This window comes from Oculina patagonica, chromosome 2 (assembly GCF_052425735.1).
Source record: "Oculina patagonica isolate OP01 chromosome 2, crgOcupat, whole genome shotgun sequence".
Lineage (NCBI taxonomy): Eukaryota > Metazoa > Cnidaria > Anthozoa > Scleractinia > Oculinidae > Oculina > Oculina patagonica.
The window spans coordinates 32,062,240-32,074,926 of record NC_135759.1 but is presented as its reverse complement, the minus strand read 5'-3'; the positions used below and the strand labels follow the sequence as shown (position 1 = coordinate 32,074,926).

Here is a 12,687-nt window from a genome sequence, read left to right as displayed (position 1 = left end):
AATGAGGTTATGTTATGGGCCGCATTTTCTCACTCAAACACTCACTCAGTCACTCGATTCTGATATCAAACCGCAATTAATTTATCATTAAACGAGAAATGTGCTGACAGAAAGGTCCTTTAAACGCATTCAGCACATGTCAATCAGGAACAAATTACTTCTTTTTCAACCTCGTTCCAGGGTCTCTCTCTTTCAGGGAACTAAATTGAATTTCACAAAACAAATCGAAAGAGGATCACTTACACTTATCCTCTGCTGATAAAAGACAATAGAATTTGCTCAACGAAGCCTCAGAGCATAGCTATCAATGACCCATTCACGTAAGAAAACATTCAAAGACGTGTTTTAGTAAACACAACATTCATGCACGTTTTTGTTTTGCGTCACATCATCTTCGTGTCACGTCATCCGTTCTTCATCTTTTTGAGTCGTGCAGAAACGCGCATCTTTCTCTCAAATTTTATTCGCTGCTTAAAATAACGCTATACGTGCTGGCAGAAAAGTAAACATATTCACAAAACAAATTTACTTAATGCTAAAAAGGATCAAAGGTTACACTTAAATATTTTTGTGAAAAAATAGAATTCGGGCTACGAAGCCTGAGAGCACGAACCATCAATGGAAAAATAAAACATTCACAGGGAAATAAAGTGAGATTGTGTTACATTATTGAACGCTTATTTGAAGAAAAAAACTATCAATGACCCATTCACGCAAGAAAACATTCGAAGGCAAATTAAGTGAGATTGTGACATTACTGATAGCACCTATGAACTACATTTTGTTATGCTTAAACTGTTAATATAAAAAACTATTATGCTCGCCCTGTGACGTGTTTTAGTCAACACAACATCCACGGCACGTTTTTGTTTCGCGTCACGTCACCTCGTGTCACATCATCCGTTTTTAAAAAAAAAAAAAAAAAAAAAAAAAAAAAAAAAAAAAAACATCTTTTTGAGTCGAGCAGATACACAAAGTGCTTTTCTCTCAAATTTTTTCCGCTGCTCAAAAATAACGCTATACGTGCTGACAGAAAAGTAAACATATTCACAAGACAAATTTACTTAATGCTTAAAAGGATCAAAGGTAATACACTAACCGGTAAATATTTTGGTTGTGAAAACTGAATAGCGCTACGACCCGAGAGCACAAGCCATCAATGACGCAACTCACATGGAAAAGTAAAGCAAAGTGAGATTGCTTTACTTTATTGGACACTTATTTAGAAAAAATGCGGAGGTCGGCACTTCATTCATCGAATAACCAGGAGGTTGCTCAAAGAGCCTTTGATTTTTTCCAAATTCTATATTGTCTGGTTTTTTAACAGACAATCTTGCATTAAGCCACAGAAAGTCTCTCTGTCAGCTACACCTGTACTATTCAAATTAATTTGAGAGAAAATGTAAGGTTTTCAGCTAAAAACAGAGCAGAAAGGGGGTAATATTATTTTATTCATTACAACCAATTTTCATCTACCGGTATGTTAATCAGTATCTCTACACAGCAGTACATTAACACCAATAACAACAACAACATAAGCATAAAAAAGTTTATTAGTAATCACTATTAGGAATCTATTAGTAAGAATCACATTTTAGCTTTGAGCTCATTTTCAATTTCATTACCAATACGATATCTCAAATATAACAAAAAAATACAATAAACCAAATAATAAAAATATTGATCCTGTACAACCTTACACTCCATCATAAATACCATATGACAATGAAAGGAAATCAAAATTACAAGCAATTTAATAAAATAAAGGAAACAATTTTTAAATGTTCAAAGCTAGTGCAATTATGTAAAAACTACCACATGAAGAGTTTAAGCTTAAGAGTTGGTTCTTGTGCAAATTTTTGTTCAAGTCTTGACACTTAAAATTATTTTACAACAAAAAACATATTTCAAAGTAAGAAATTTTTGTATGTATTGTTACTTTAATATTTATACAGGCCATTTATATGTATATCAATATTGTATTATATTAATTTGGTGTAGTGAAAAAGGGGCTTTTAGTCTACAAGAGACTATTTGAAGGGTTTCAATGCTCCAAAGAAAAAACTATTTTAGTTATTACAAGCGGTATTGTAATAATATTAATACGATTATTAACAATAAAAAACAGTAATATTGAGCCTTGAAGATTGACCCCGGAAGGAAGACCGGAAGGAAGAAACCAACAAACCTAGGGATGAGACCTTTGAACCTGCCGAGGAAAGCTGACATGTCCGTTTCAAAAACTAAAAGCAATGAAAAATTATGCAGCTTTCAGTGGTTCTTAGCTAAAACGTTTGTATTTTACTGAAAGGCACAGCAAAAGTTCATATTTTTACCACGTAAATTCCTACTTCCATTACTTGACAGTCTTGGAAAACACTTGATGTGGCATTAGGTTGAAGGCTATTAATTTTTTTATGTTTAGCTAATCTGTGTATTACTACTGATTCATTTACACTGATTGTTAATACTTTGTTACTGAGTAGTCCTGTTGTGAGATCGACTTAGCTGTGCCAACAGTGAAATGTACTTATTGCGTCTTTCAGTAACACACAAACTCCGAAGTTCACCTGATATCACTTCCATTTTAGGTGTATGGCATTATTACAGGTAAGCTCAAGCTGATCAAGCTGGTATGTCTCGAAATGTTTGGAGAAAGCATATCGATGGCACTTAGAATATTACAACTGATTTCCCACTGTAATTTACAGATTTCATCATAAATGTTACTTATGCTTTAAAACATTAATAATAACAGAATCTTGGATTGACATAGTCTCCTTCGCAGCCGCTTTTTGGGACATCACGCAACGCACCCCCCAAAGAAGCTTCTTTGGGGGGAGCATTGCGTGACATCCCAAAAAGCGGCTGCGAAGGAGACTAGGATTGACAGCAACAAGTTACAATTTAACGACGCCTGAAATGCCCTAAGCTGCCCATGACCAGCATTGGCCTTTGTTACAATTATGGAACTCAAACTTTGATTTGTGCGCTTGCCTGAGTTAAAATATCGTAAAACACGATGCTGATGGCAAGCAAGCTTCTCATGCTGCTGTGGTTTGAGTAGTTTAATCTAATTTAGCTCATACATGTAACTGACCATAAAATGTCTTTAAAATGCATTTTTTTAAAGAAACTCTAGGTCAGTCAATGGGTTAACTAATGTTACAGTTTGTATTCATATCTGATATAACAATTTTTTTTTAAATTTCCAAAAAAACTTTCATCAAAAAATTTTTATATCTCCATCTAAGGGATGTAACTTTACCACTCTGAAAACTTCAGGGAGACTTGCAACCAAAGATTGTTACCATTCATACCATTTTCGAGCTACCATGAAAGGATAACTTTTTTCTGCGTTTTCTCACATGTTAAACATTCAAGTTTTTCTAGACAAACTGTTGCGTTTTTTTAAGTAAACCATTTAACGTAGCTTGACAAAAAAATCCCCCCAAAATATAAAAAATAAATAAACCAGCAAAGATTGCTGTCACAGCATTTAATAGAAATGTAAAACTGCCTTTGCTATCGACATTCAACGAAGAAATATAAAAAGTCGACGCAAAAGTTTTCAAAACCACTGTTTCATGTGCAGAAACACACAGGCAGAGCTGTCAAACTTGACATGTTGACGCTTCAAACTTTAAGTTTCAGTTGAAAAACGCAATGATTTGTTTAGACAATCTTGAATGCTTTATGTGTGAAAAAAGTGAAAAAAGTTGTCCATTCATGACAGCTCAAAGATGGCAGTATGTGAGCTATGATTGTTTGATGGTTGCCATTGGAAACCACTTACCAATCATAGCCCATTTGCCGAAAGCTAATGTTCAGTCTCTTCAAGTTTATAGAGTGGCAAACTATTTGTAAGAGTAACTATCCTTTAATTTCATGTCTTCCTTGCAGCAAAGAAAGCAGCCATGGTTCCTAACATAAGTACAATACCAACTGTGTACCAACTGGGCTCTGACAGCCGAAAATCTAGCACAGCTCTCTGTGGAGGAAAAATCTCAAGATTAGAAAACACATATCATATCACAAAGGGTCTTACATAATTTTGAGGAAAAAACTTAAAGTAAATAAAATGAAATTCTTTGTAAATACCCAAATTAGCCCCACAGTGCTTAATTGAGAGCAGCGCTCAATAAATTATATTCGTTAAAGGTGTGGTGTTTATTCCAGTAGCAACGCTTAATGGATCATTTACAGTAATGAAGAAATCCTCCACTTATACTTGTTGATGCAACACAAAAGTTCCTTTCATAGAAACCAATCATTTTTGTTAAGGTCATTGCCCTGTATTGCATTGTGCATCCTTTCTCACAGAATTTTATGCGTAATAAGCGCGCTCACATAAACAAAATGGCGGCTTTTTTCTATGCGGCTTAGTCCACGAGAAAAATAAATCGTCCCTTTCTAGCAAACCAGTATGGTGACCTATCATTTTTTCTCATATTTTGGGTGTAGCGATCAAGTTCTTTCTGTAAAACGAAAATAGTTCAATTCATATGTTTAAAAAATAAATTATCACTGAAAACATGTACTTTTCCAGTACTTGCAAGGGAATTATTAAGGAATTATACGGTATATACAAGGTCCTCGAACTCCTAAACGAATATGGGGACCCCACTTTTTTATTTCAAAATTTAAGTCCTCTTGAGGTAATCAACAAGTAGGCAAAGTTTGGTTGAAAATCTACGTTCAGTTCTATTTTGGGGCAATGACCTTAAGTGACTAATGACCCTCTATCATGTCAAATGTGTGCACAGACCACGAGTCCCAAGTCAAACATGAAAATTCTCCTGTTTATGTATTTTTAATAAGTTTTCTGAGACTTTCAGGGTGCTTCACTCTCCTGATCTCTCCACTTGAATTTGCTATTATAATCCCGGCCTGACCAATCGATGAAAATCGATGATCGGAAATCAATCAATCAATATCAATCGATGATGGTTAGTTAATAGTAACAGTATATCACGAAAATGAATAAATGAGGTATTGATCACTTTTAAGAGCCACTGAGTTGATGTAATAACACCCATATTTGAATCAAACCAAATAAAAAATGATCGATGAGAATCGATGAAATTAAAAGTCACAAAATTTTCCGTCATCGATTGGTCATCGATTTCCAATATCAATCGATTAATTGGCATAGATTATTATCGATTGGTATCGATTATCATCGATATTTATCGGTTTCATCGATTGGTCAGGCCGGGTATAATAAAAATTCAACTAAAGAGTTATAATTAATCATTCCCATGGATTGAAATCTAAACCTTCAAAATTCCTCCCTTCTGCGTTTTCCTTGTGACTCTAACATTTTGTACCAGGTCTGTTTATCATTTTTAAACCTGGTTAATCTGTGGCCCTAATATTGTTTTTCACAATCACTATAAAGCGCATTACATGTAAGAGTAAGAAACAAAAACACTTCATAAAATTCTTACATCTGTCAAGTTTCAACTTGAAGTCAATGATAGCAATTATGAGGATTGATCACATTAAACGTTTAAAAAATTATCGGTTCTATGATAAACTAACATGACTTCACGCTGAGCTATGGTATAGAAATTGCATTGTCATCGAACATATACATCGACTTAGAGGTGTGAACCTAAGTGGATGTTAAAGTGACAAACAACAAGAAAAATCAGTCACACAAACGGCTTAAGTTCTTATGATGATTTGCCTAAGAAATTATTTATCAGACAAATCGGCATAAAATGAAGGTAAGGAAATAACAAGTGCCAAAGAGAATGTTTGATTTATTATAAAGTCAAAAGAAGGACGCGTTTGTGGTAGATTTAACAAAAGTCATTAGCTAAATTCATGCAACCCTCAATATCAAGGAAGCGATATTTCATAATTATGTGGCAAACAATCTTAACTCACCCATCCGCCGTGCTGAGCAATCCAGCGAGCGATTCTCTCATTGAATATAAAATCCACCACAAATCGTATGATTCTCCGTAGAAAACTCCCACTGAATCCTCTGCGTATGACAGTCACGGCAATTTCGTAGCCAAAACAAAGTAAAGCGACTACTCTTCCCCAGTTAATTCCTGAGCGAAACAACCTTCGAGCCACAGCGGCGAAAGTCTCGTAAGCCGTTGCAGGCGTAAGGCTTAATGAATCGATCATATCCTTGAATTGGTCCTTGTATTTAGCATCTATTTCATCGCCTATCTCTCCCAAGCGTCTACCAATAACAGGAACATGCTGTGAAAATGGATGAACGTCATTACAAGAACGCAGCTCTTCTAACGCGTCTGGACGAGCGCTTGCCGAAGGGCTGCTCATTTCGCCCAGTTCTTCGTCTCTTTGCGTCTCATCCTGAAAACGCTGGAACATAAAATGCCGGAAAACTCCTTCAGTGTCTTGTACGACAGCTATTTCATCTTCTTCAGGCTGATTTTCCTGATTATTTCTGCTAGACTCTTCACCACCTGAAGCCATTTTTTCCAAAACCACCGACTCACCAAACCGCTGAGCCGACAATCGTCCAGCGGAAGCTATCATCAAGAAACCCGCGGAGACCCGCCAGACGACCCGCCAGACCCACTTTTATCCCGCACGATCCCGTACTATTTTATTTCCTGCCCTTGTGGCCTTGTCAGGAACAAATCAATCGATCTGCCTTCCAAACATTTCCATCACAAATGATTACAACTAGGTTGATTTTCCTTCTTTCCTCCTATGTAAAATTAAAACCTAATGTCGGTCTACAGACTGTATTTTAAACTACAGACTTGTAATTTACAAGCCGGAAAAAAAGAAAGCTAAAAAATGATAGTCAAAAAAGTAGTTTGATTTAACATTAAAGGAACTAAATTATTGTTAAACCGCCTTGCTTTTGATTTACGATTTTATAGCTGATTTATGTTTAGTGAATCGTTCACGAAGTGTACGTGTACTCTCATGTATTGTTTCTTACATTTATTACATTCTACTATGCAAGTCAGGTCGAAGATTTGCAAGTTATGCGATGTTTGATTTCTGCAACTCTCTCGTGTTGCAGCGAAAAGTTGCATGAGGTTGGTTGAGTGGAGTGTTTGCAGGATTCTTGAGTTTTGCGCGAACTAATAGGTCACGAAGGTTAGTTAAACGTCGGTAAGCTACAACAGGTGTTTGATGTTTCTCTGTATATTTCACGAAAGCATTCTGTGGAATTTTATAAGGTTGTTTCTTGTGCAGTATTTCGTTGATGTTAGGTTAGGCTGGGTTGTGGGTAATGGTGAAATGGACTCGGCCAGGTTTCTTGATTTTATGACTTTGTTTTTTCAAAGTGTCTATTCTTGGAACTAGTTTGGCTCTTGAGATTTGGCTTTTTACGAAACTGAAACGGGCTTTATATCCTCGTTTCGTTAGGAAATGTTGTAGTTTTTGCTCCAAAGACGATTTCTTCGAAAGCCAATCAACAAAACTCAACTCTATATACTATGAGAGGCGTTTGCACGAAACAATGGTAGTTGTGTAAAAAAGTCCTAGACAAGGCAACATTGAATACAACTACCATAATTCCCTGCAGCTGTGTCTTACAGTAGGAATATTACGCATTTATTCTTTCCTTGATTCCCTCTTTCCCGTGATCCTTTCTTCCTCTCCACAGAAAAAGGGAATCAGTGAGATACTGGAATCGAATTTGCCCTGAGTGAATGGAAAAAGCATATCTTTAGATTAATCAAGAAATAAAGTCGCTTCTTTGAAAACAGTGCAATTTGTATTAAAAGGAGCTATTTTTAGAACTTAATGGCTTTGTGGCCCATTATACACTAGCAATTATGAACATTTGTATGACCACCTTGTATCACACTCCGCGCCAGTGAAAAATTACAATTGCCACCTGCTCGTTATACCGGACATCATTGTCAAAACCGTTGTGAAATGTTTACCGTTAACATATTAAATGCATTGACGACACTGCTTTAATATTCTTGGCTGGAAACGGCGGTCATGTATACAGACAACCTAAGGCTGTTGATATCTGCACGCTGAATGGACTCGATGGGGACCTTCAGAAATTCGAAAATATTTTTCTTCGCCATTGATTAGAAGGGTTGATATTGCTTAAGACTGCGATTAAACTCTCGTGGCTTAATTGGCTCAAAACAAAGAACGGAAGATCGCCTTTAACACATTTTCAATTCTATGATTCCGGGGCGTCCGAAAGTTATCATAAATTTATGAGCTTATATACTGGCTTCTCCATAGATACGGCTAGTTTACAAGAAGTTACTCTCAGATAACGATACATCATATCCGCAGTGTTAAGATATCAGTAGCGCCGGAACGTGTCGGCATAACTGTTTACCATTAAACCAGGTTGCTTTATCTAATGCAAATGTCTGCCACAAAGAAACAAGTACGCTTCAGCGACACCGATGGAAGGAGTCCATCGGTATTGAGTGAAACTTTAACGACGCAGAAAATAGAAACACCGAATTCTGAAACAAGTTCCAGTCGAAAGAAAAAGAAGAAGAAGAAAAAGACGCAACTTCAGCAACTCAAAGCGGAGAAGAAAAAGCTTACAAGAGACTTGAAGGATGCCAAAAGAGGAATTTTGGAAGATAATGAACGAAAAGCAAGCCCGGATTATACTCCATACGAAAATCGACAGCGACTTGCACGGACAACAAGCGACCAACTTTCCAAGCTCCAGCAGCTAGAGGGAAAAATTATGACGAAGGAAAAAGCAAACAAAATGAAAATTCAGAATAAGCTGCACACTAAGCTAAAGAAAAAATCCATTAGGGCTGATAAGCAACACAGTCGTCTTATCAAAATGACTTCAAAGATGGAAAGGATGAAACTGGGTGAAGAAGAACTGCGCGCTGCGATAGCGCGAGAGCTGAGAGAGAGCGAAGAAAATTTGCCAGCCGCAGAGCCAACGATTCGTTTGCCTCGCTTAAACATGATAAACGCAAACTCGGCTGATTGGATGAGGGTCTCCTCGAGCAAAAGTGAGGCATCAATGCCCGACAATAGCCTAGAAGGCGAACAAGAAGACTCCAGGCCCGCTTCTGTGTTGAGTGAAACAGCAATTCATCTGAGCCCCAGTGGAAAGAGAATTGTGGCGGATAAACTCGCTCATAAGTACGATATGACAAGGGAGCTAAGAAACACTATTCACGAACACATGATTTCTCGCTCTTATAGTTTTTCGTACTTTAATATTATTCCTCCTTACAAGCGGAGAAAACCGAAACCACAAAAAACCAAACAAGCTTTCAATCGCATGGTTTACGAGGACAAAATAGGAGTAATGGCTTTCAGCAAGTTGTACCCGAAAAAAGTTGTACTTAGCGCTTAACACTTCTACTCGGTTTCCTTCGAAATAAAATTTCAATTTAAGTAACCCTGAACCTTTGTTTCTTAAAATAATCGGTATCAATTACTGAGTTACGTTTAAAGTAACAGTGCGTTTTCTGGAAGTTTCAATTAAGTGTTAAGTCGTCAAAATAGTCACACCTAAACATTTTTCTTCAGTAAACAACTCTAAAAAATGTTTTTATTACAAACAGAAAAATATCCTTAATCAGACTATATAAAGCGGAGAATGGTTTCGATCAGTAAACGCGAACTGATGTTTCAGAAATGGTTTGTAACTAGGCAACCTAATGATTGCTGAAATACTCTTATTACTGATGTACCAGCTTTTACCAGCTATTAAGCAAAATTTTTTGTAATGAGAATTAAATTTTAATGTGCTTGTTTGTGACTTTGCCAAGGTATACGTGTTGAAACATACTAACAGGGTCTAAGCAGAAATATGATTTTTTATATATCGTTACCTTTCATTAGTTTTTGCCTTTAAACGAAAAGCACTCAATAACCAAACAAAACGACGAGTTAAATGGTAAACTTAGAACTTGTCAACAAATATAATAGTTGGTTATTATAGCTGCTGTTGATGACAATTATTTATTAATGCGGGTAAGTTTTTTTTTTGTGGCAAAATGGTCTTCAGCATCTCCCATCCTCAGCTGCAGCCCATGCCTCCTTTCTTGTCTGCCTGATACAACAACCAAAAAAGTATATCACTGCTTAGCGTTTTCTTTTGACGAAATCCCTGATACCCAATGAACTTTTGAATGCAGCAGGTTCTTCATTCTAAATGCGCCAAAGATTTTTTTTCGCTTTTTTGTGACCGTCACTTCTGAAGATGCGTGCTGTAGCATGCGAAACGTCAAGTAAATTTTAGGTTCTTTTTTTCAAACCATGATTAGTCCATATGTTATGTTTTTCACAGCTGTTTGTATTTTATTTCTTGCAAGGGAACAAGTTGAACCGATTGCGTCTTACTATACGTCCATAATATCCGAGCAAGGGGCTACGACCGAATCTAATGCAGATCTTCTAATTCAGTAGAGGGCGTTGTAAATAAATTTAGTTTTCTTCCTTCTCGCACTCCGCTTCGCGCTCTCGATCTTCCTTGCTAACTCGCCAGCTGATGTGCAGGCTATGGATCCGGAGGGGGGGGGGGGGGAGGGGGCGTCATTGAGAGCTCCGGCGAAAAGCTTGTTTTTTTTTTCTAGAATAGCATGCATGCATAAGGTCTGTACTGGAAAAATAAGATCTCATTTGTTTAAGAAATCCGGAGAACGAAATTGTCACAAATAAAACGTGGCAGATGAAAATATATGGATTGGGTGGGGGGGGGGGGGGGGGCGCCGATTGGGTATATCTGCAGATTGAAGTTCCATGCCACTAGCTAAAATCCTAGCCTGCGTATGGCGGTTTTATATGAAAACCTCGCATTTTGAATTGCAGTCTAAAAGATAACAAGAGCTCTTAGAGCTTACAACTGCGCTGGTCTCTAGCCTTTGGCCGGGGACAACACCCCCCTCCCCTTTCCCCTTCCTCGTCATTTCGACTCAAAATGTAGGCACCTTCTCTTTCTGTTACTTCCATCCACATTTTTCTTTTCTTGTGCCAATTTTTCCTCCTATCCTCTCTTTTCCATTTTCTTTTCTTATCAGCTCAATATTACAACTAAACACTCTTTTTTTTTTCAACTCTTCCTCTTTTCATTTCACATTAATTCATCACTTTAGCGACTCTATTTAGCTACTTTTCCTTTCTCCACCCATACTTTGATGTTTCCTCACACTTCACTTCATTTCATCGAGCATTTTTAGCTCCCCCTTCAACTACGTCATATTATTATTCTCTTCCTTTTTTCCAGAATCTCTAGTTTCAACTCCTCCTTAGCATTCCCCACCCATCCACTCCTTTCACCTATTTTCTTTCTCTCATTCTCTCCTCAACTTTACAACCCCTCTTCCTCTCTCTCCCATCTACTAAAGTGGTAACGGGGAACCGGGAACCGGGAACGACCGGAACGACCGCAGTCTGACGAGTGTCAGCTCCTAGTCATGCGACAACACGAAGGTTAACATTTCTCTCGAAATAGTCACTCTCTGCTTGTTTCAGTTCGGGCACTGTTTCTCTCACTTCACAGTAGCAACCTGATTGTGACACTTTTTTCCCCATACTCTACCACTTCCACCATCTTCTTCTCCGCCTTCTCTTCCACTTTTCGCTACCGCATCTCTTCTCTCACTCCCTTCATCCATCTGAGCTGCTGTTGCACAGAGAATTCTTCTTCCATCCTCCACTTCAATCTGAGTCCTCACACTCTCCCTCCACTTTCTCTCTTCCCAGAACCTTCTACCATCAACTACCCGTCGCGCCCGCTCTGGCTCGGGCGCGTGGCTCGTGGGGGGGTCTCCTGGTCCCTGGGCTCGCGTTTTGTCGGTGTGGCTTGCTCTGCGGGCTCGCTCCCGTGTCGGCCGGGCTCCGTTGATCGATCGGACGCATTGCTTGTCCGCTAGGTTCCTCCTGTCTCCCAGCTGTAGTGGACGCTTGCTCTCCTTTGTGCTTTTCGTCGGCTTCCTCGCCGTCCGCGCGGGGCCCGCGGCTCTCCTCTCGCTCTCTGCGGTCGCGGCGGCTTCCCTGGGGGCCGTCGGGTCTGGCTGGCCTTGTTTCTGTCCTTGTCCGCCATTTTCTCTTCGGATCCGCTGTCCTCGTTCCCCTCCGGTTCCCGTTCCTCGTCCCGTCTGTTCCCCGTTCCACTGCTCCCCCTGCGTCCTTTCTCTGGCTCTCGATCTCTGGCCGCTCCCGCTGTCGTTCCTCTTGTGCGGGAGCCGTGGGCGGGGGCATGCGCGCGCGTCGGGGTGGCCACGACGGGCTGCTTCGGCTGGTGCTCGGTGTTTGTGCTGCGTCTGGTCCTTGCTTCTCCCGCTCTTGTGTCGGCGTGCCGTTCTGTCGCTTGGGGTCTGCGCGTGGACATGGCGACCGGCTCCTCGTTTGCTGGGTCTCGGACGCGCTACGGCTCGTCCGCAGTCTCGTTCGTTCCGGTGGCGGTGGGGTCGCCTCTCTCCCTCTTCCCTCTCCGTCTCGAGGGGCCTGGTACTCGACTTCGTCTTGCTGCGAGGTGCGTGGTCTGTGGTGCTTCGTTCTCGGTTCCGCTTCGTGTGTTCCGCTTGGTCCTCCTCGGTTCCTTCGGGGCTGGTCGGTCTTTGTGTGGGCTGGGTTGTCGTCTGCTCCTCCTGCCTGATCACGTCGCAGCGCGTTTCGCGCTGTCTGCGGTCCCGGTCGTCGCGACTGTTCTCTCGCCTGTGATGCTGCGTCTGTTCGGCCCTGTGCCGTCGGGGCGTTGTTGCTGGTCTCGGGGCTGCTCGC

The 12,687-nt window shown here is 39.8% G+C and overlaps 2 protein-coding genes across 2 annotated transcripts; one reads left to right on the top strand and one right to left on the bottom strand.

The window, feature by feature from the left end:
• Positions 1-1,535: 1,535 nt before the first annotated feature.
• LOC144644175 (bcl-2 homologous antagonist/killer-like) lies at positions 1,536-6,477 on the bottom strand. The gene is made up of 2 exons (XM_078503597.1): positions 5,896-6,477; positions 1,536-3,991 (listed from the first exon to the last, which is right to left on the bottom strand). The coding sequence occupies exons 1-2, from the start codon at positions 6,457-6,459 to the stop codon at positions 3,887-3,889; spliced, it is 669 nt and encodes a 222-aa protein (XP_078359723.1). The 5' UTR covers positions 6,460-6,477; the 3' UTR covers positions 1,536-3,886.
• A 1,473-nt stretch (positions 6,478-7,950) lies between these two features.
• Positions 7,951-9,358, top strand: LOC144641995 (uncharacterized). The gene has a single exon (XM_078501001.1). It carries the CDS (start codon positions 8,339-8,341, stop codon positions 9,311-9,313), a length of 975 nt encoding a protein of 324 aa, XP_078357127.1. The 5' UTR covers positions 7,951-8,338; the 3' UTR covers positions 9,314-9,358.
• The last annotated feature ends 3,329 nt before the right edge of the window (positions 9,359-12,687 follow it).

What these genes read in the sequence shown, in the direction of transcription:
- LOC144641995 (XM_078501001.1), top strand. Translation starts at nt 8,339, where the DNA reads ATGCAAATGTCTGCCACAAAGAAACAAGTACGCTTCAGCGACACCGAT.
- LOC144644175 (XM_078503597.1), bottom strand. Translation starts at nt 6,459, where the DNA reads ATGGCTTCAGGTGGTGAAGAGTCTAGCAGAAATAATCAGGAAAATCAG. An exon ending in TTGCTCAGCACGGCGGATGG is followed by an intron (nt 3,992 to 5,895) that starts GTGAGTTAAGAT and finishes TTTCCTCCACAG; the next exon opens with AGAGCTGTGCTAGATTTTCG.